The sequence below is a fragment of the Musa acuminata genome, chromosome BXJ2-2, assembly GCF_036884655.1.
Source record: "Musa acuminata AAA Group cultivar baxijiao chromosome BXJ2-2, Cavendish_Baxijiao_AAA, whole genome shotgun sequence".
Taxonomy (NCBI): Eukaryota; Viridiplantae; Streptophyta; class Magnoliopsida; order Zingiberales; family Musaceae; genus Musa; species Musa acuminata.
Window position 1 is genome coordinate 24,704,612 of NC_088339.1, and position 17,385 is coordinate 24,721,996.

At 45.8% G+C, this 17,385-nt stretch overlaps 3 protein-coding genes and 1 pseudogene across 4 annotated transcripts; all 4 read left to right on the forward strand.

Moving 5' to 3' along the window:
• Positions 1–301: 301 nt before the first annotated feature.
• On the forward strand, positions 302–10,421 carry LOC103976141 (probable U6 snRNA-associated Sm-like protein LSm4). Its single transcript, XM_009391343.3, has 7 exons — positions 302–497; positions 583–624; positions 718–816; positions 924–1,001; positions 2,962–3,004; positions 9,927–10,088; positions 10,176–10,421. The coding sequence occupies exons 1-7, from the start codon at positions 495–497 to the stop codon at positions 10,196–10,198; spliced, it is 450 nt and encodes a 149-aa protein (XP_009389618.2). The 5' UTR covers positions 302–494; the 3' UTR covers positions 10,199–10,421.
• Positions 10,422–11,512: 1,091 nt separating this feature from the next.
• LOC135605523 (UDP-glucuronic acid decarboxylase 2-like) lies at positions 11,513–12,364 on the forward strand. Its single transcript, XM_065095708.1, has one exon. It carries the CDS (start codon positions 11,513–11,515, stop codon positions 12,299–12,301), a length of 789 nt encoding a protein of 262 aa, XP_064951780.1. The 3' UTR covers positions 12,302–12,364.
• Positions 12,365–12,534: 170 nt separating this feature from the next.
• LOC135605524 (UDP-glucuronic acid decarboxylase 4-like) lies at positions 12,535–14,773 on the forward strand (annotated as a pseudogene). The gene is made up of 5 exons (XR_010484452.1): positions 12,535–12,972; positions 13,228–13,307; positions 13,406–13,489; positions 13,609–13,683; positions 14,171–14,773. The product of XR_010484452.1 is annotated as a UDP-glucuronic acid decarboxylase 4-like (transcript).
• A 1,046-nt stretch (positions 14,774–15,819) lies between these two features.
• Positions 15,820–16,873, forward strand: LOC135604812 (uncharacterized). Its single transcript, XM_065094464.1, has 3 exons — positions 15,820–16,200; positions 16,265–16,521; positions 16,594–16,873. The coding sequence occupies exons 1-3, from the start codon at positions 15,820–15,822 to the stop codon at positions 16,871–16,873; spliced, it is 918 nt and encodes a 305-aa protein (XP_064950536.1).
• The last annotated feature ends 512 nt before the right edge of the window (positions 16,874–17,385 follow it).

Consider the following 17,385-nt stretch of genomic DNA (forward strand, 5'->3'; position numbering starts at 1 on the left):
TATAACCATTTTATAATTTCTTTTAAGTTAATTAAAAATCAAGAGTCTTTTTATAGATCGGATCAACTAATTTCTATTATATGAATATTGTATTTATACTCTCGAGCTCCATTTATTTCAAAGTTAGATTTGACTTAAACATGATCAATTATATAACAAATATTATTCAATTATTTTTATGTACCAAATTACTTTTATGTCGAGCTTAAGTACTAATCAGGTCTTTGTAGGATTCATCCGCTCCTTGTCGGACTCGGATCTGAATCCGGATCCGGATTCTCTTTGATAGACACCACTGTGCGGCCCTCGATGCCCGCATAGGGCACCACATCCCCGATCCAAGTTAGGGTCTCGCCCTGAATCTAGGGTTCTTGGCCCCGGACCTTGATTACCTCGGTCACCCTTCGGCGATCGCCGGATCGATTGCGCGTCTGATCGTTTCAATCTCTTTTTCTTACCATCTGTCGCTGATTTAACCTTCGTATCTCGGAAAGATGGTAAATTTCTCGTGTATCCGTTTTCTTTTGGCGAGTTTTTTCTTTGCCGGGTCTTCCATTTTGACCTATTGATGCTACTTTGCAGCTTCCGCTATCGCTTCTGAAGACAGCACAAGGGCATCCCATGGTAAGAGGACACGGTGTCTTTATCTTCTCTAGTAACTGGTCGTTCTGTTCTTGTTTAATGTGGTGTTCTGATGATCGTACCGCGATGGGACAGCTGGTGGAGTTGAAGAATGGGGAGACTTACAATGGGCACTTGGTGAACTGCGATACCTGGATGAATATCCACCTCCGTGAGGTCATTTGTACCTCAAAGGTAAAAGTTTTCCCCTTTTTGTCTGTCTATTTTGTTCGTTCGATTGTGGTCTATATGATGGACTTGCTCATATTTATGCTTCTTATAGGATGTCGTTCTGGTTGTAGGATGGTGATCGATTTTGGAGGATGCCAGAATGTTATATTCGTGGGAATACCATTAAGTATCTTCGAGTTCCTGATGAGGTATGCATCATGAGCGTTGGTTCGATCTTTCTTTAGGTCAATACAACGCTTAGCTGTCTCCTATCCTTTAACCTGGGCATGTTATAAATATTATAGATGAAGTCCACATGGAAGCATTAAAATTGAACACTAAGTCGACATAGAAGTCGATGCTGATTGAATAACCTGTTCTTAATCTAGCTTATGTTAGCAACATGGTGGATATTGTCTAGAAATTTGTAGAGTAGTTCATGTTATCTGTGCTAGTTTCTCTTTATAATTTTTCCACAACTGGAATATGCAAAAATTTACACATAAAAGCCATTTGGATATATACAGCTTACAAAATGTTTTTGATTGTATACTTATATGTCTAATATAGGATTATAAATTATTTCATGTAATCCTAGTGATGGAAACTAAAGCCAGATTTCAGCAAATTATAGGGTTCTACACCTCGATCATGGCCTCGATGGAAACTGCAAAGCTGTAAAACTAGCATGGGTAGAGAGAGAGAATGATGATGAGGATGAGGCGGAGGCACAGATATAATATTCGAGTAGACATCAACCCAACAGTTCCTCCGATCGCAGTGTCAATGATCAAATCACATCGGGCCACTAGGTTAATAAAATATTAAATCTAGACATTATATAATTCATTTTATATACAAAAGTTATATACTTTGTTCTATTAATTCAGCCTCTTTTCTAGCTAGACCGCTGCTTGATAGATCTCTTCTGGTCTTTTAAGTCTTTTTATCAGTCAAATCATTTGTATGCGAAGTTTGAGGTCTGCTCAGTATTTATGTGCCGTCACTTCCTCCAAACAACACCCAAATCATTTGTATCCTTTATTAGATGAGATGCTGAGAAAACAAATCAAATTGGTAATATATTTAAAGTTATTGTTTAACTACCTCTGATCTTTTAAGGCTTGGAGCCCACATTTTTTGCATACCTTGAGAAATAAGGTTGCATGGCAGCAATTCCAAGTAAATTGATTCTCGGTTAGACTATGCATGATCGTAAGATGAGACATTGATATTGTAGAGGTACTGAAAGGAACTACGTATTCTTCTTTGGAGCAATCTGACATACTGAGGAAATGTTGGATGATCTCATTGTTCTTGGGAAGTCTAGAGATGTATGACCCTGACTAGGTGTAGAATCCAAATTTGGAAAAACAATGAGGTGCAAATAATGCCAATTTAAAATTTCAATTCATCGTTTGAAGAAAAATATTCAACCATGAAAACCAAATGGACATATTTTTGCCAACATATTTTCTGAATAATATTGAAGATTGATTTTATGGAGCATCACTCCTGTGATAATTCCATCAGTTGGGACTAGTTTGCTAAGAAGTGATAAATCATCACCTAGGATCTTTTTTTATCAAGTTCTATATCGTACTCGCTATTAAATATCAAAGCAAACTAAAGTAACTATCAAAAGTCGCTTTGGGAGAGGAAACATTATATCAGTCTGCCATTACATCACCCAGATCAGTTAGTGGTCTAAACGACTTGGACATCCAGAAGACAATATTTGAAACTGATGCAGTAGAAGAATCTTGTTGTAATTAAAATGTGCTTAGAGTTATCTCTGATCCTTCTTTGTATGTTTCTTTCTGGAAGTTCCATTTGACTTCCAGAAGGGTATATATTTTACTTCCAGAGATCTGTAAGAGTCCTTAGGTTGAATCAGAGCTATCTATTTTACCTAAAGAAGGTCTACTTAAAAAAAATGCAATATAAGTATGATTATGAGAAGGACTATGGTTTACCTTTTGTTGCTTTTCTGGATGAGGCTCCTTGACAGTTATATGTATTTGCCGATGCAAGTATCTGCAATAGGCACTTTGTGACATTTTTTATTGTTAGAATGCTTTTGGCTTGCCTCAAGAAAATCATTTCATGATTTCTGTAATTCCCTCTCCATTGCTTATTTGACTGATTGTAAACCTTCTGCTGTTTTAGGTGATTGACAAGGTTCAAGAGGAAACCACCAAGAGTCGTACAGGTAATTTGTGTGGATCCTTGGTGCATATAATATTATTAGCAAACTTAAGCTACCATGAGAAACTGGTTTGCCTATGTTAATTCATGATATGAGAATATTTACTTCCATAACTATGATACATATGTTCACCCTACCAATCGTACACCAAAGATTGAAACACATTTAACAAAGAAATTGATAATGCTGCTTTTTGGGTCCTCAATTCTAGTTTCTTGTTTAGCCTTTATTATTTGTCTAAGTGCATCCCGAAAGTTCAATTTACCACTCTAGTTGGCTGAATTCTTAGCTTCAACTTGTACTGAATCGTTAGCAGTCATTTTAGTTGTATCTACATTGTGAAGGCATGTCGTCTTCATTTTTTTTGCATTACATAACACCGTACTAGGTGTTTACTGGAAGACTTAACCACCTTACTGTCACGAACGGTCGTCGCGCACCCGCAACAACACCGTTCAACGAACCGTTCGTCGCTCACACCTGCATGTACAGCTGCTTGACAGCATGTTTTCTCTTGGTTTTGGGTCATTTTGCTTGTAAATATGTAAGTTCGAACAAGCTGCAGCGTTACGAAGCGACCGCTCACCGAACCGAGCAAAATAGCCCCAAAACAGCCCAAAACAGCTCTGTTTTCGCGTGCCGCGGGAGGTGAGCGGAGAACTGCCACCGCTCACCAAAATGTCAGCCATCTCAGACCCCAGGAACCCCCCGGGTGGCACAGGGCTGGATGGGGCTTCGGTTATATACCGGGCGTTGAACTCTCTTTCGCAAGTTCGCACGTGACCTTTACGGGAACTTGTCTTCGCGCCCGAGACCAGGTGAGCGGCTGTTTGTGGGCTTGCAGCTGTTCGTTCATCCTTGAAAGCCTTGTTTTTCTCCCTCTCCCTCTTTTCTCTTGTGCACACAAGGTGTTCGTCGAATTGCTTGTAAAGCTTCCCCTTTCGCGAGACTTCGGGACTTGTCTGTTGCTCGTTCTTTCGAACTAACCATCTTTCTCTTTTACAGGTCCTTCGGGACCTGTGAGAGGTTACAAAGTGGGTTGATCCTTGCGGAGCAAGATCGCAAGGGCGAAGCGCGACTTAGGCAACGCAAGCTAAGTTCGCGTCTTTGCCACAAGGGTAACTCGCGACTTAGGCAACGCAAGCTAAGTTCGCGTCTTTGGCCGCAAGGGTGCCTCACGCCTTAGGCAATTCCAGCTAAGGTCGTGACATTGTGGTATCAGAGCGGGCAAGCTCTTCGATCGAACAACGAACGAACTTCGCAACTTCGCCATGGCAAAGCATCGTGGCGAATCAAGCAAGACGGGGCAAGCCAGACCCTTGCCCCAAGCAGCCGCAGGTGGGCTGCATGTGCACACTCGCTCTCATGCTGTTGGAGCCGCTCAAGAGGAGCGCGGCAGCGAACAGGACGAGCGAGAAGTTGGCCACTCTCCGCGAGCGGATGAAGCGCAATCTGGTGCGCTAACTGGGAAAAAGAGTCATAAGGAGAGACTCACGACGGCGGAAACCCGCCTGGATGTTTTGGAAGCGAGCATGGAGGAACTCTACCATGGCCAACAAAGACTTGTTGGGGTAGAGAGCTCGCAAAAGGAAGCGGAGTCCAGGATCGACAAGGTCGAGGCCCTAGTCGACCGACTGTCTGATGACACCAAAGACTCCGTGCAACACTTACAGGATGTTGTGGCGGAACTCACTGCAAAGGTGGCCATGCTCACAAGAACACTAAATGCGGGAGGAGGCAACACCCGCGTTGCACCGCCACAAAATTTGAGGGCACCTGAGTCTCATGGATATGGAGGGGCCAGAGATGCCAAAGAGCTCGAGAACTTTCTGTTCGACATGGAGCAATACTTCCGAGCTACGAGGCCCGATTCTGAAGATACCAAAGTTTCTATAGCAACAATGTATCTGAACGGAGATGCGAAACTTTGGTGGCGACCTCGTTGGGAGGAGATCCAACAAGGTCGGTGTCGAGTCGACACATGGGAGGACTTGAAGCGGGATTTGAGAACTCAGTTCCTACCGGAGAACACAGAGTTCGTCGCAAGAAGGAAGTTGAGACAACTCCGCCAAAGTACCACCATCCGAGACTATGTAAAACAGTTTTCTGCACTAATGCTGGACATACAGGACATGTCCGAGAAGGACAAGTTGTTCAGCTTCCTCGATGGTTTGAAACCATGGGCTCAACAGGAGCTAAATCGAAGGAATGTTACCGACGTGGTCGGGGCAATTGCTGCTGCAGAAAGGCTCACCGACTTTGTTTCCTCTGAAGACCCAGCAAGAAGGAAACAATCTTCAGGCAATCACCCTCCAAAACATTCTCGAGGGAAGGAGCTCGGGGGCGAACAAAAGAAGAAGAGCTCCCACAAAGGGCCGAACCCGAAAGGCAAGACCTCAAAACCTGGAGGATGCTTCTTGTGCGGAGGACCGCACATGGTAAGGGAGTGCCCACAGAAACAGGCACTCAATGCTTTGACGGCTTCCATCCACCCACCCCGATCGGACAAGGGCAAAGCTGTTGCTCTTAGTTCGAGCAGTTCAGAATCCAGCAGCGACGATGAGGAGTCGCAAGGACCCCGAATGGGAGCAATGCATTTGTTGAACGCTATGCGGGGTCAAGTGGGGGAGAACATAAAGACGAAGGCACAAAAAGCAGGAAGTAGTGAGCTGATGTATGTGGACATCAAGCTGAATGGCCAAACGACCCGTGCAATGGTGGACACGGGCGCTACCCACAACTTCATAGCCGATCGCGAAGCACAGCGACTTGGGTTGACCTTGGAGAAGAGCCCAAGCCGAATGAAGGCGGTGAACTCGGAGGCCAGGCGAATCTTCGGGTTGGCGAAGGGAGTTCCCATCAAAATCGGGACATGGAGCGGGAACACCAACATGATGGCCGTGCCACTGGACGACTTCCAAGTGATTCTTGGAATGGAGTTTATGCACGCGGCGAAGTTGGTGCCGATGCCGTTCTTGAACTCCCTATGTATGATGGGAGGCGATGACCCCTGCGTGGTTCCCGGCTCTCGGAGAGGAACTAAGGAGCCCCAACACATCTCGGCATTACAATTGAAGAAAGGGGTGCGAAAAGGCGAGTTAACATTCGTGGCTGCTACGAAGCTAGAGCCACTCAACGAGGAGGCCATTCAAGAACCTGCTGTGGTGGCGAACGTCCTAAAAGAGTTCAAAGATGTTATGCCACCCGAGTTGCCGAAGAATCTTCCACCACGCAGAGGCGTGGATCACAGTATCGAGCTGGAGCCAGGAGTGAAGCCTCCAGCGAGACCACCCTACCACATGCCCTCGCTAGAGTTGGCAGAACTCAGGAAGCAGTTAGGTGAACTGCTAAGCGGTGGTCTCATCCGTAGCTCTAAAGCACCTTTCGGAGCTCCAGTTCTCTTCCAGAAGAAACAAGATGGGAGCCTCCGATTATGCGTCGACTACCGAGCCCTCAACAAAGTAACAGTGAAGAACAAGTATCCTATCCCGCTCATCGCGGACTTGTTCGACCAATTGGGCAAGGCTAAGTATTTCTCAAAACTCGACCTTCGGTCGGGGTATTGGCAGGTGCGCATTGCTGAAGGCGACGAAGCGAAGACTACCTGTGTGACCAGGTATGGAGCGTTTGAGTTCTTGGTGATGCCTTTCGGCTTAACCAACACTCCGGCCACATTCTGTACTCTCATGAACCAGCTATTCAAGGAGTATTTGGATAAGTTCGTGGTCGTCTATCTGGACGATATCGTCGTCTATAGCCAAACGCTCGAGGAGCACGTCAAGCACCTTCGGATGATTTTCAAGGTTCTCAGGGAGAACACTTTGTTCGTGAAAAGGGAGAAATGCTACTTTGCTCAAACTGAGATCTTATTCTTGGGGCATCGAATCGGTGATGGCTCCATTCGGATGGATAAGTTGAAGGTGCAAGCAGTTGTGGAATGGCGAACTCCAAAGAAGGTGCCAGAGTTGAGATCCTTCCTTGGTTTCGTCAACTACTATCGACGCTTCATTGCGGGATATTCGAAGCGGGCAACCCCACTGACGGAGTTGCTGAAGAAGGAGCAGCCTTGGAAGTGGTCTGATAAATGTGAGATAGCATTCCAAGATCTGAAGGCTGCTGTTCTAGAAGAACCAGTACTCAAATTGCCAAACTATGGAGAGCCCTTTGAAGTCCATACAGATGCTTCGGACTTCGCTATTGGGGGAGTACTCATGCAGGAAGGTCATCCGGTGGCCTACGAGAGCCGCAAACTCAACGAGACCGAGCGGCGGTATCCAGTGCATGAGAAGGAGATGACATCAGTGATCCACTGTCTGCGAGTTTGGCGACACTACCTCCTCGGGTCGCGATTTGTGCTGAGGACAGACAACATCGCCCTGAGCTATTTCCAAACTCAGAAGAAGCTCCCCCCAAAGCAAGCGTGATGGCAGGACTTCCTGGCTGAATTTGATATGGCAATGGAGTACAAGCCTGGGAAGGCGAATGTCGTGGCCGAGGCAGTTATCCTGATGCAGCTCATCAAAGTGGAATGCGTGAATGCCGTACAACTGGAGGGCGGAGGCCAAGCAAGTCAGTTGCACTCCAACTTCCTTTCCCGAATCAGAGATGGACTGTATAGTGATCCCCAGGCAGTTATCCTGATGCAGCTCATCAAAGAAGGCAAGGCACGGCGATTTTGGGTCCAGGAGGGACTTGTTTACACAAAGGAGTGTCACGATTCCCTTTGGGCTGGACACCCATGCATTCACAGAACTTTGGCTCTCGTGGAGAGGGCCTTCTACTGGCCGAAGATGGGGATTGATGTGGAGGAATATGTTCGAACATGCCTTACTTGCCAACAAGACAAGGTGGAGCAGCGGAAGCCGGTGGGACTTTTGGAGCCGTTGCCCGTACCAGAAAGGCCGTGGGAGAGCATTTCCTTGGACTTCATATCAAGCTTGCCACCTGTAGGGGGACTCGGATCGATACTCGTGGTGGTCGATCGGTTTTCAAAGTACGCAACTTTCATTACTGCTCCCCTACACTGTTCAGCAGAGGAGGCGGCCAAGCTGATGATGAAGAATGTAGTGAAGTATTGGGGAGTCCCGCACAATATCATTAGCGATCGAGACGCTCGGTTCCTGGGACGGTTTTGGACCGAGCTGTTCAAATTGTTGGGATCAAAGTTATACTTCTCTACAAGCCTCCACCCCCAGACGGATGGCCAGACCGAAAGAATAAACTCGCTCTTGGAGCAATATCTCCGGCACTACGTGAGTGCCAATCAACGAGATTGGGTGAAGCTGTTGGACATTGCCCAATTCTCCTACAACTTGCAGCGGAGCTTTGCATCCAACAAAAGCCCCTTCGAAATTATCACAGGACAACAACCGTCGACTCCACACACCATGGCAATTGGGTATACTGGGAGTAGTCCATCAGCCTATCATTTCGCAAAGGAGTGGCATCGAAATGCAGATATTGCGCGGGCTTACTTGGAGAAGGCGGCAAAATGGATGAAGAAGTGGGCAGACTTGGGAAGGCGACCACAAGAGTTCAAAGTTGGCGATTTGGTGTTGGTAAAGCTTCAACCAGCATCACTCCAATTCTTCAGGAACTGAGTCCACAAAGGATTGGTGCGTAAGTATGAAGGGCCCTTCCCAATTATCAGCAGGGTAGGCAATGTCTCTTACAAGTTGCAGCTGCCGGCGTGGTTCAAAATTCACAACGTTCTTCACGCCAGCAACCTAAAAGCCTACCACTCGGATCCGCAAGATGCCTCCCGAAGTGTTCCAACTCGGCTACCTCCCATCACAGCCTCCTACGAGAAGCGAGTGGAAACCATTCTGGCGGATCGCAAGATAAAGCTACCCAACGGAGCGAAGCAGACGGAGCACTTGGTGAAGTGGCGAAAGCTTCCCCGAACTGAAGCCAGTTGAGAGCCTGAAGACGCCCTACGACATGAAGAGGAAGTCATCAACAACTACCAACAAGCGTCGACGAGGGCGTCGACAGTTTAAGTGGGGGAGAATGTCACGAACGGTCGTCGCGCACCCGCAACAACTCTGTTCAACGAACCGTTCGTCGCTCACACCTGCATGTACAGCTGCTTGACAGCATGTTTTCTCTTGGTTTTGGGTCATTTTGCTTGTAAATACGTAAGTTCGAACAAGCTGCAGCGTTACAAAGCGATCGCTCACCGAACCGAGCAAAACAGCCCCAAAACAGCCCAAAACAACTCCGTTTTCGCGTGCCGCGGGAGGTGAGCGGAGAACTGCCTCCGCTCACCAAAATGTCAGCCATCTCAGACCCCAGGAACCCCCCGGCTGGCACAGGGCTGGATGGGGCTTCGGTTATATACCGGGCGTTGAACTCTCTTTCGCAAGTTCGCACGTGACCTTTACGGGAACTTGTCTTCGCGCCCGGGACTAGGTGAGCGGCTGTTTGTGGGCTTGCAACTGTTCGTTCATCCTTGAAAGCCTTGTTTTTCTCCCTCTCCCTCTTTTCTCTTGTGCACACAAGGTGTTCGTCGAATTGCTTGTAAAGCTTCCCCTTTCGCGAGACTTCAGGACTTGTCCGTTGCTCGTTCTTTCGAACTAACCATCTTTCTCTTTTACAGGTCCTTCGGGACCTGCGAGAGGTTACAAAGTGGGCTGATCCTTGCGGAGCAAGATCGCAAGGGCGAAGCGCGACTTAGGCAACGCAAGCTAAGTTCGCGTCTTTGCCACAAGGGTAACTCGCGACTTAGGCAACGCAAGCTAAGTTCGCATCTTTGGCCGCAAGGGTGCCTCACGCCTTAGGCAATTCCAGCTAAGGTCGTGACATTACGTTGTCTCTTAATCACTGGAATGTTTCCTTACAGATGCATGTCATCTTAAGTTACTCCTGTATCATCATGTTTGAATCATTTTAGACTGCTTACATTTCTTTGATGTTCTTACTGCAGACAGGAAGCCACCCGGTGTTGGCCGAGGAAGGGGAAGAGGTAGAGAAGACAACAGCGGGAGGCCTGCCAAGGGCATTGGACGTGGTCAAGATGATGGAAGCGGCAGAGGTGGTGGTGGTCGTGGCCGGGGCGGAGCTGGTGGTAAAGGTGGCGGTGCTAGAGGTAAAGCATTCACCAGTGTTGTTCATGTAGTTAGTGGTTAACTGGATGTCAAACCAAATCTACCCCTAAATCTGCTCACTAACTCAGGTGGAGGGCGTGGCCGTGGGTGATACAAGTCAGCTCTGGAGACTGCCATCTACTGTTCAAGCAAATGCCAGGTTTTTAAGGGCTTATTGTTTTGTTCCATAGTTTAATCTCAAGAGTGAACTCAGATGGATGTCGTAGCGGACTTTGTGAATCTTTTGCTGCATCACTATAGTTTGACGTATGTGGTCGCCTGATTTTAGTTTATGAAACCTTAAGTATTTAATTGTGTTCCTAAACTTTTGATCATTAATGCAAATCTTCTGCCTTTGCCACATAAGAATTGCTTGCTTATCATATTACCCACCAAAACCCGCCATAGCATAGTAAACATGTAGACCAGCTATCATGTAATTGCTTGAGCAACCACGGAAGCTTATCATATTAAGAATGGCCTGCATGTAACTCGTTGGAGCCGTGGCCGCCGCAGCGGGGCTGCGACACCGACGGGAGTAGCCCCCGATGCGGTGGATATTTGCACCACACTTTTAAATCAACAGCACTAAGCTAACTCTCTTCCATGAGAATTACTAGCGAGAAGTAGAATCTGTTTGTGTTATTGAAAGTCTTTGTTCTATATAATCGAGGATGTGTTTTTATGAAGCATTAGCTCTTGAGTCTTGCAAAATAAAGAAAAGGTTATTGGTATAATGGATTTGGTTCTCTTATAGAGGAAGAAAGTCATGATAACTACAATGTAGTTTGAGCTGACTATTCAGTGATGAATGTTTGAATTTAATTAAATTAATTATGTTTATTATATTTGTTGATGATGAATACATTTAATTTATTTCATGAATAAATAAATTAAGCAAAAATAAGAAGAGATTATCCAGTGAACAAGATTCTAAATGATCAATGTACGTAGTTTTATTCTCATAAATAAAGAGAATATTTGGTGCTTGTCATCCTTCTCATTTGCCAAAATTCTCATCATCCATCCACCAACCAAGCTGACCAATTCAAATATTGTCTCCTCTTGCACCCATGACATATACATATATATATTTTTGATGAAACCACTCCATGCCCAACTTGCTAATGTTGACCACTCTACAGAATAATAATGCCTTTATATTAGCCGCCTTAGTTGTCTATGTAAGAGAACACCCCTACCCAGAGGCTCTACAGCATCAAAAATTGTTACCTTGTCTTCCTCCAATAAGTAACACAAGATGTGGGTATTTTCGTAATTGTAGGAAGATGTGGGTATTTTCGTAATAATGGGATAATAAAGGAGGGAAGTATGTAAAGATACCATATAAATCCTTGTTAGTTCAAAATAATTACCCGATGATCCACTCGGCGAAGATTCTCCGAGGATAAATACGTCATTTGGGATGGTTAACTCATCTCGTTGTGATGAAATTACTTTTACACCCCCTCCTGCTCCGTCTCTACAAAATGCTCCTTTTTATGGCTTCCCCTCCTGCTCGAAGACCGCGAGCCCCCGTCGCCATCTGGCGTGCAGCGCCCGGAAGTCTCTTTTCTGTCTCTCTCTCGGGACTTCGATGGGCTCCGAGCTCACCTACCGCGGCCGCGAAGCCCTGCCGGCGGACGACGCCGGGGCGAACTCCCCCAAGCCCGAAAAGAGGTTCCTTTGCCTGCCCCGCCCGCTCCGATACCTCCTCGGCGAGCAGCGCCTCCTCTTCGTGCTTGTCGGCGTGGCCCTGGCCTCCGTGTTCTTCGTCTTCGCTCCTCCCTACACCGGCCCTTCCACCGCCGGTGCCCACCTCGCGGTGGACCTCGCCCGGTTGTCGTCGATGCCAGCGGTGCACGGCGGGTACCGGATGGCGCTCGAGAGAAGGTTCGTCGGGGGAAGGGTGCCGCTGGGACTGAAGCGGAAGGGGCTCCGCATCGTGGTCACCGGGGGCGCCGGGTTTGTGGGGAGCCATCTGGTGGACCGCTTGATCGAGAGAGGGGACAGCGTCATCGTGGTGGACAACTTCTTCACGGGGCAGAAGGAGAACGTGATGCACCACCTCGGGAACCCCAACTTCGAGCTCATCCGCCATGACGTGGTGGAGCCGCTACTCTTGGAGGTGGATCAGATCTACCACCTTGCGTGTCCGGCGTCGCCAGTCCACTACAAGTTCAATCCTGTGAAGACGATCATATCCTTTTGCTGACCTCTTCCCCAGCTAGATCGCTTTATATATTAGCTATAAAGATTGAGGATTGCTTCTTTTGAATTGGTTCTCGGTTTTCTTTCATGGATTCTCACGAGGCTGCAATTTCTTTCTGTCTTCTAACGTCATTCGAGTTTCGATTCCTTCCATTTGCATATTATCGTCAAGGTTCCTATTCTTTTGGTCCTTTTCTTGGTCTGGTCTTATATCTTCATTGAAAGGTGATTTTTTTTCCCTCTGCTAAAACCATATATTTTGTAATTTTTGATTTGTCATTGACTAAAGTTTGTTTCCTTCAGCTCCATTTGTTGCTGCTGTGGTGGGCATTTGATTCCTTGAAGCAAACAAGATTGATTCTTGTTGGGCTAATTAGCTTGGTCTATACATTTTTCACATCCATTAGAACTCTGTTTGATCAGTGGTTAGAGATTATGAAGCAAATAGAATAAAGGGGTAGAAGAAGGCGCAAGATTTTGCTTGTTGAATGCCTTAATTCATTCAGTCTTTGTTCCTTGAGTTCACAAGACCAATGTTGTGGGAACTCTCAACATGCTGGGCCTGGCCAAGAGAGTAGGAGCCAGATTTCTCCTCACAAGCACCAGTGAGGTTTATGGTGATCCCTTGCAACACCCACAAGTAGAGACCTACTGGGGCAAATGTTAATCCCATCGGTATGGCCCTTTCCATCAATCTCTTTTGTGATCCATCTCTTGTTTGCCTCTGAGAAGTCTTCGTCTGGAAATGATGCCTCCTATGGTAGCAACTCCATAATTTGATTGCTTTTTAAAAGGAAGAATTGTTCTAGGTTGGGTTGGAACAAAACATTTGGTGTGGATCGTTTCCAGTGGCTGACTTCACCTGGATGGTGGAACAAAACATGGTATCATATATTGCTTATGTTTCATTTGTGTGTTTGCCAATCGCAGGTGTTAGGAGCTGCTACGACGAAGGCAAGCGAACTGCAGAGACTTTGACCATGGATTACCATCGTGGTGCCCAACTTGAGGTCGTCAATTGATAACTAAACTATGTGTTGCGATGACTTTGTTGTGGAATCAATTTTTTAAAAAAAATTCATTCTTTTGGGATATTCATGGATTACAGGTGAGAATTGCTCGTATCTTCAACACTTATGGACCTCGGATGTGCATTGATGATGGTCGCGTTGTGAGCAATTTTGTTGCCCAGGTATGATGCGGCTCCTATTATCTACTTATAAATTGTTAGCAAGTAGTTCTGATTATGAACGAGATGCCTTGGTTTGGCATATGAGATGATGTCATTCAAACTTTGATAAAATGATTTAGGCCTTGAGGAAGGAGCCATTGACAGTTTATGGGGATGGAAAGCAAACCAGGAGCTTTCAGTATGTCTCTGATCTGGTAGGTTCCTCTTTCTATATCACTTCTTCTAGTTATTCATTTAGTACCATTTGTTTATTGTTTGTACCTATTAATGAATCTAGCAATACTAGAACATAGGAGATTCCAATCTTGCTGATAATGATGCATGTTCGACCGAAAAGGATCCCTAAGTACCAAAGTTCATGTAGCTGGTAGGGGTGGATCCAGAGAGCATTTGGACATTCAGTTACTACATTCATGTATAGAGACCAAATTACTAGATCTAGAGAGTGAGCCAATATTAAGTTACTCTGTGGGGTCAGTTAAACAACATCATCATCCATGTTTGAACCCCACAATCATTTTTCAGGAAAAAAAAAATTCCAAAGTTAGACTGTTAGAAGTGAATCCTAATTGTCGATGAGAATGTTTGGAAGAGGAATTGACAATAGTAGGGAACAAATCTTTGACAATCTCATGCTGATTTTGGTGACTTGAAAATTAACCAAGAAAACAAAAAACACAGGTGGAGGGGCTGATTAAGTTGATGGAGGGCGAGAATGTCGTCCATTCAACCTGGGGAACCCTGGAGAATTCACCATGCTGGAGCTTGCAAAGGTAGTGCAGGATACAATTGACCTTAATGCCAAGATAGAATTCCGACCAAACACAGCAGACGATCCCCACAAGCGCAAACCTGACATCACACGAGCCAAAGAGCTACTTGGCTGGGAACCAAAGGTCTCCCTCCGTGATGGCCTCCCTCTCATGGTCACTGATTTCCGCAAGCGTATCTTTGGTGACCAAGCTGACAACAATCCAACCACCACCGCTCACAGCAGATCCATCTAAAGGGTCGCTCACAATATGCAAAGATGGATCATAAGACTTACATTTTTTAGTCAAAAGAAGTGAAAGATCAACTTTTGTTTTCATTGTTGTCCTTCAATTCTTCAATGTACTATTATCACCGAGGGCTGAGAAGAGTTAGCTGTGCATTGCACCACTTCCTGTCCCTTAGTCATGTGTTTCTCGTCATTATTGTTTGTTTTTCTTTTTCTTTACAGATTGAACCTGGTTTTCATTTTTGTGCTTATGTGAATCGAATACAGGTGTTCAAATGTCATCAGTATTTCTTTGTGTGCAGCTAATATGGCTTGGTTCTGTTCTCTGCTTTGTGATTCGATGCGATAAGTTGATACTGCATATTCCTGGAAGAACAACAGGAAAGACATCTTACCAAGTATAACATGCTTATAAACCAGGAAAGAAAAAAAAAAAAGGAAGAGGGAGAACAAATATGAGAGAAATTAACAGAAAAAAAATTCGTTGGATAAAGAGAATATATTTTGATTCATTTTTGTGTAAGCTAATTATAGATTAACTCATATAATTAGTTATCTTTAGCATTTTGATTTTTATACTCTCAAAAATTACATTAGAACATATATTTACGAAAGTAAAATATTCAATCTTATTTTTCTCACGTCATCGATTCTATTGTCGAAAATATTATATGTACTTAATAGTAAATCGAAATATAGTAGTAGAGTCAATACGTGTTCAGAAAAATCGGAGGAGAAACGAAATTAAATGTAGTAAATCGAAATATAGTAGAGTCAATACGTGTTCAGAAAATCGGAGGAGAAATGAAATTAAATGTTTTACTTTCATAAGTATAACAATCCCAATATAACTTTTAAAAATATAAAAATCGAGATAGTAAATATTTAATTATAAAAAAGTAATATGTAATTAGTTGTCTCATGTGCTAATCATTAGAGATGTATAAATATCTTTTTATTAAAAAAAAAACATGATATGAAGATGAATATTGAAGTAATTTCTCAATATTTAGGGGGCTTTTTTCAGCTAATTGACATCTGCATCACCTCTGCTTCTAAGTCTGGTATAAAAATGACACATTCTTCTCTGACCCTTCAAAAATGTGTTTGAAATTACAGGAGAGAAAGGAAAAATATTCTCCAATAAAAATGAAAGCAGGAGCCCTTTAAGTAATTTCCGAAAATTGAGGAACTTTTCCTGCTAAATCATTTCCTGCATCCTTTGCTTTAATCCTCTCCTTCCACTTTGTTCTCCATCTGCTAAATCACTAGCTTCCCTTTCAACCTGTCTTTTTCGTCATGCAGAAAGCCTAGTTTTTGTGATCCCGACATGGAAAGAAGATCGATATGCGGTTTCATTGACATGTACATACGCGACACAGAGAGAGACTGTGCATTAAAGCTCGGGTATCTCTGTGTACCACGCAACGCAGCCCGCCTTAAGCAGGAAGCAAAGCCATGCATGGATTCCTCCCTTCGTCTCCCAGCCGGAGCTTTCTCACGTCTATATCCCCTCGTTCTGGTCCCCTTCCAAGCCAGTCCTTCGAACTCCCCCGCCATGGCCATCACGCACGCAGACCTGTCGTCCCTGAGGACCCCCTGGCGCACTGACATCGGCAACCGGATCGCCCTCTTCCTCGTCCTCCTCTCCGTGCTCTGCGGTCTCTCCGGCTTCGTCCTTTGCCTCGCCGCCGAGGCCTCCCGCTCCGAGGTAACCTCCATGCCAGTCGGATTCCTCGAACAGTTCATGATTCATGGCGGCGATTTGTCCACAGGCCACATGGCATCGGTTGAGCGACGGCAGCAGGAGCTACGAGTGCGCCTACACCGGCAGCGGGCGCACGCCGCTGGCCTGCACCGTGTGCGCGTTCCTCCTGTTCGCGGTGGCGATGTTCGCCGAGAACGCCTACATGATGGTGGCAGTCACGTGTCCCAGCCGCCCGGCACCGGCCGCTTGGCCGCTCCCAGACGATCCACGCACGCTGTCGTCCACCGGTCGATGGCAAACCTGCGCCCTCTTCCTCGCGACCTGGTGAGAACCCAGTCGTTTGTTCTCTAGCTGTAGATCTGCTTCGTTCGCTCCTTACAACTCGTGCGAGCGCAGGATCTGCTTCAGCATTGCTGAGGCGCTGCTGCTCATCGGCATCGGCGTGGAGTCCGGCCATGTAAGCCAGTGGAGGCAGCCAAAGCCGGACTGCCATGTGATCAGGCCGGGGCTATTTGCAGCAGCGGGAATCTTCGGGCTGAGCACTGTCCTCCTCGGAGTTGGTCTGTATCTGACGGCGCTGCAGGTGCAGAGACTACACCAGCAAGAGGACAACATGCTGCGAGGCACCGCTCATGCGCATCACCCGCACCCGTTTCCTCCGACGAGCGCACCATAAGCACCGGACACCGCACAAGAAGGAGATCACCAGACCACTCATAAGACTTCGACCTCTGCTTGAGCTTCAGCTTAACTCTTCGCCTTGAATCCATTTTCCGATGGGGTTCTGTACACTAAATCTATGTCGCATTCGTTTGTAGAAAAAGAGATAGAAGAAACAACCCGAGAAGGATAACATTAACATGTTCACTAATTTGATCATGTAAATGTGCTGATTAGCTTTGTTGTCGAAGAATTTGAGGCAAAAAAATTGATCTTGTGATGGATGAAAATTGACCTATGCATTAGACTTGAGGGGTTCACACGATCGCGCTCTTATCTCTTATTCTTAACCTTTGGGACGACAATATTACGAGCCGGAATTAGACAATTTCTTTTATCGAATCGGTCGAGCCCGACCGATTTCTCAAGATTACCGGCCCAATTCGGTCGGTCATGGTCGTGGGCCGACCGGACCGGGGATTTGAGGTCTCATCAAAATCGGCGGCACCAACCGGTCGAACAGCACGT

What these genes read in the sequence shown, in the direction of transcription:
- LOC103976141 (XM_009391343.3), top strand. An exon ending in ATCTTCGAGTTCCTGATGAG is followed by an intron (nt 1,002 to 2,961) that starts GTATGCATCATG and finishes CTGCTGTTTTAG; the next exon opens with GTGATTGACAAGGTTCAAGA. An exon ending in AACCACCAAGAGTCGTACAG is followed by an intron (nt 3,005 to 9,926) that starts GTAATTTGTGTG and finishes TTCTTACTGCAG; the next exon opens with ACAGGAAGCCACCCGGTGTT.
- LOC135604812 (XM_065094464.1), top strand. Translation starts at nt 15,820, where the DNA reads ATGGAAAGAAGATCGATATGCGGTTTCATTGACATGTACATACGCGAC. An exon ending in CCGAGGCCTCCCGCTCCGAG is followed by an intron (nt 16,201 to 16,264) that starts GTAACCTCCATG and finishes ATTTGTCCACAG; the next exon opens with GCCACATGGCATCGGTTGAG. An exon ending in GCCCTCTTCCTCGCGACCTG is followed by an intron (nt 16,522 to 16,593) that starts GTGAGAACCCAG and finishes GTGCGAGCGCAG; the next exon opens with GATCTGCTTCAGCATTGCTG.
- LOC135605523 (XM_065095708.1), top strand. Translation starts at nt 11,513, where the DNA reads ATGGTTAACTCATCTCGTTGTGATGAAATTACTTTTACACCCCCTCCT.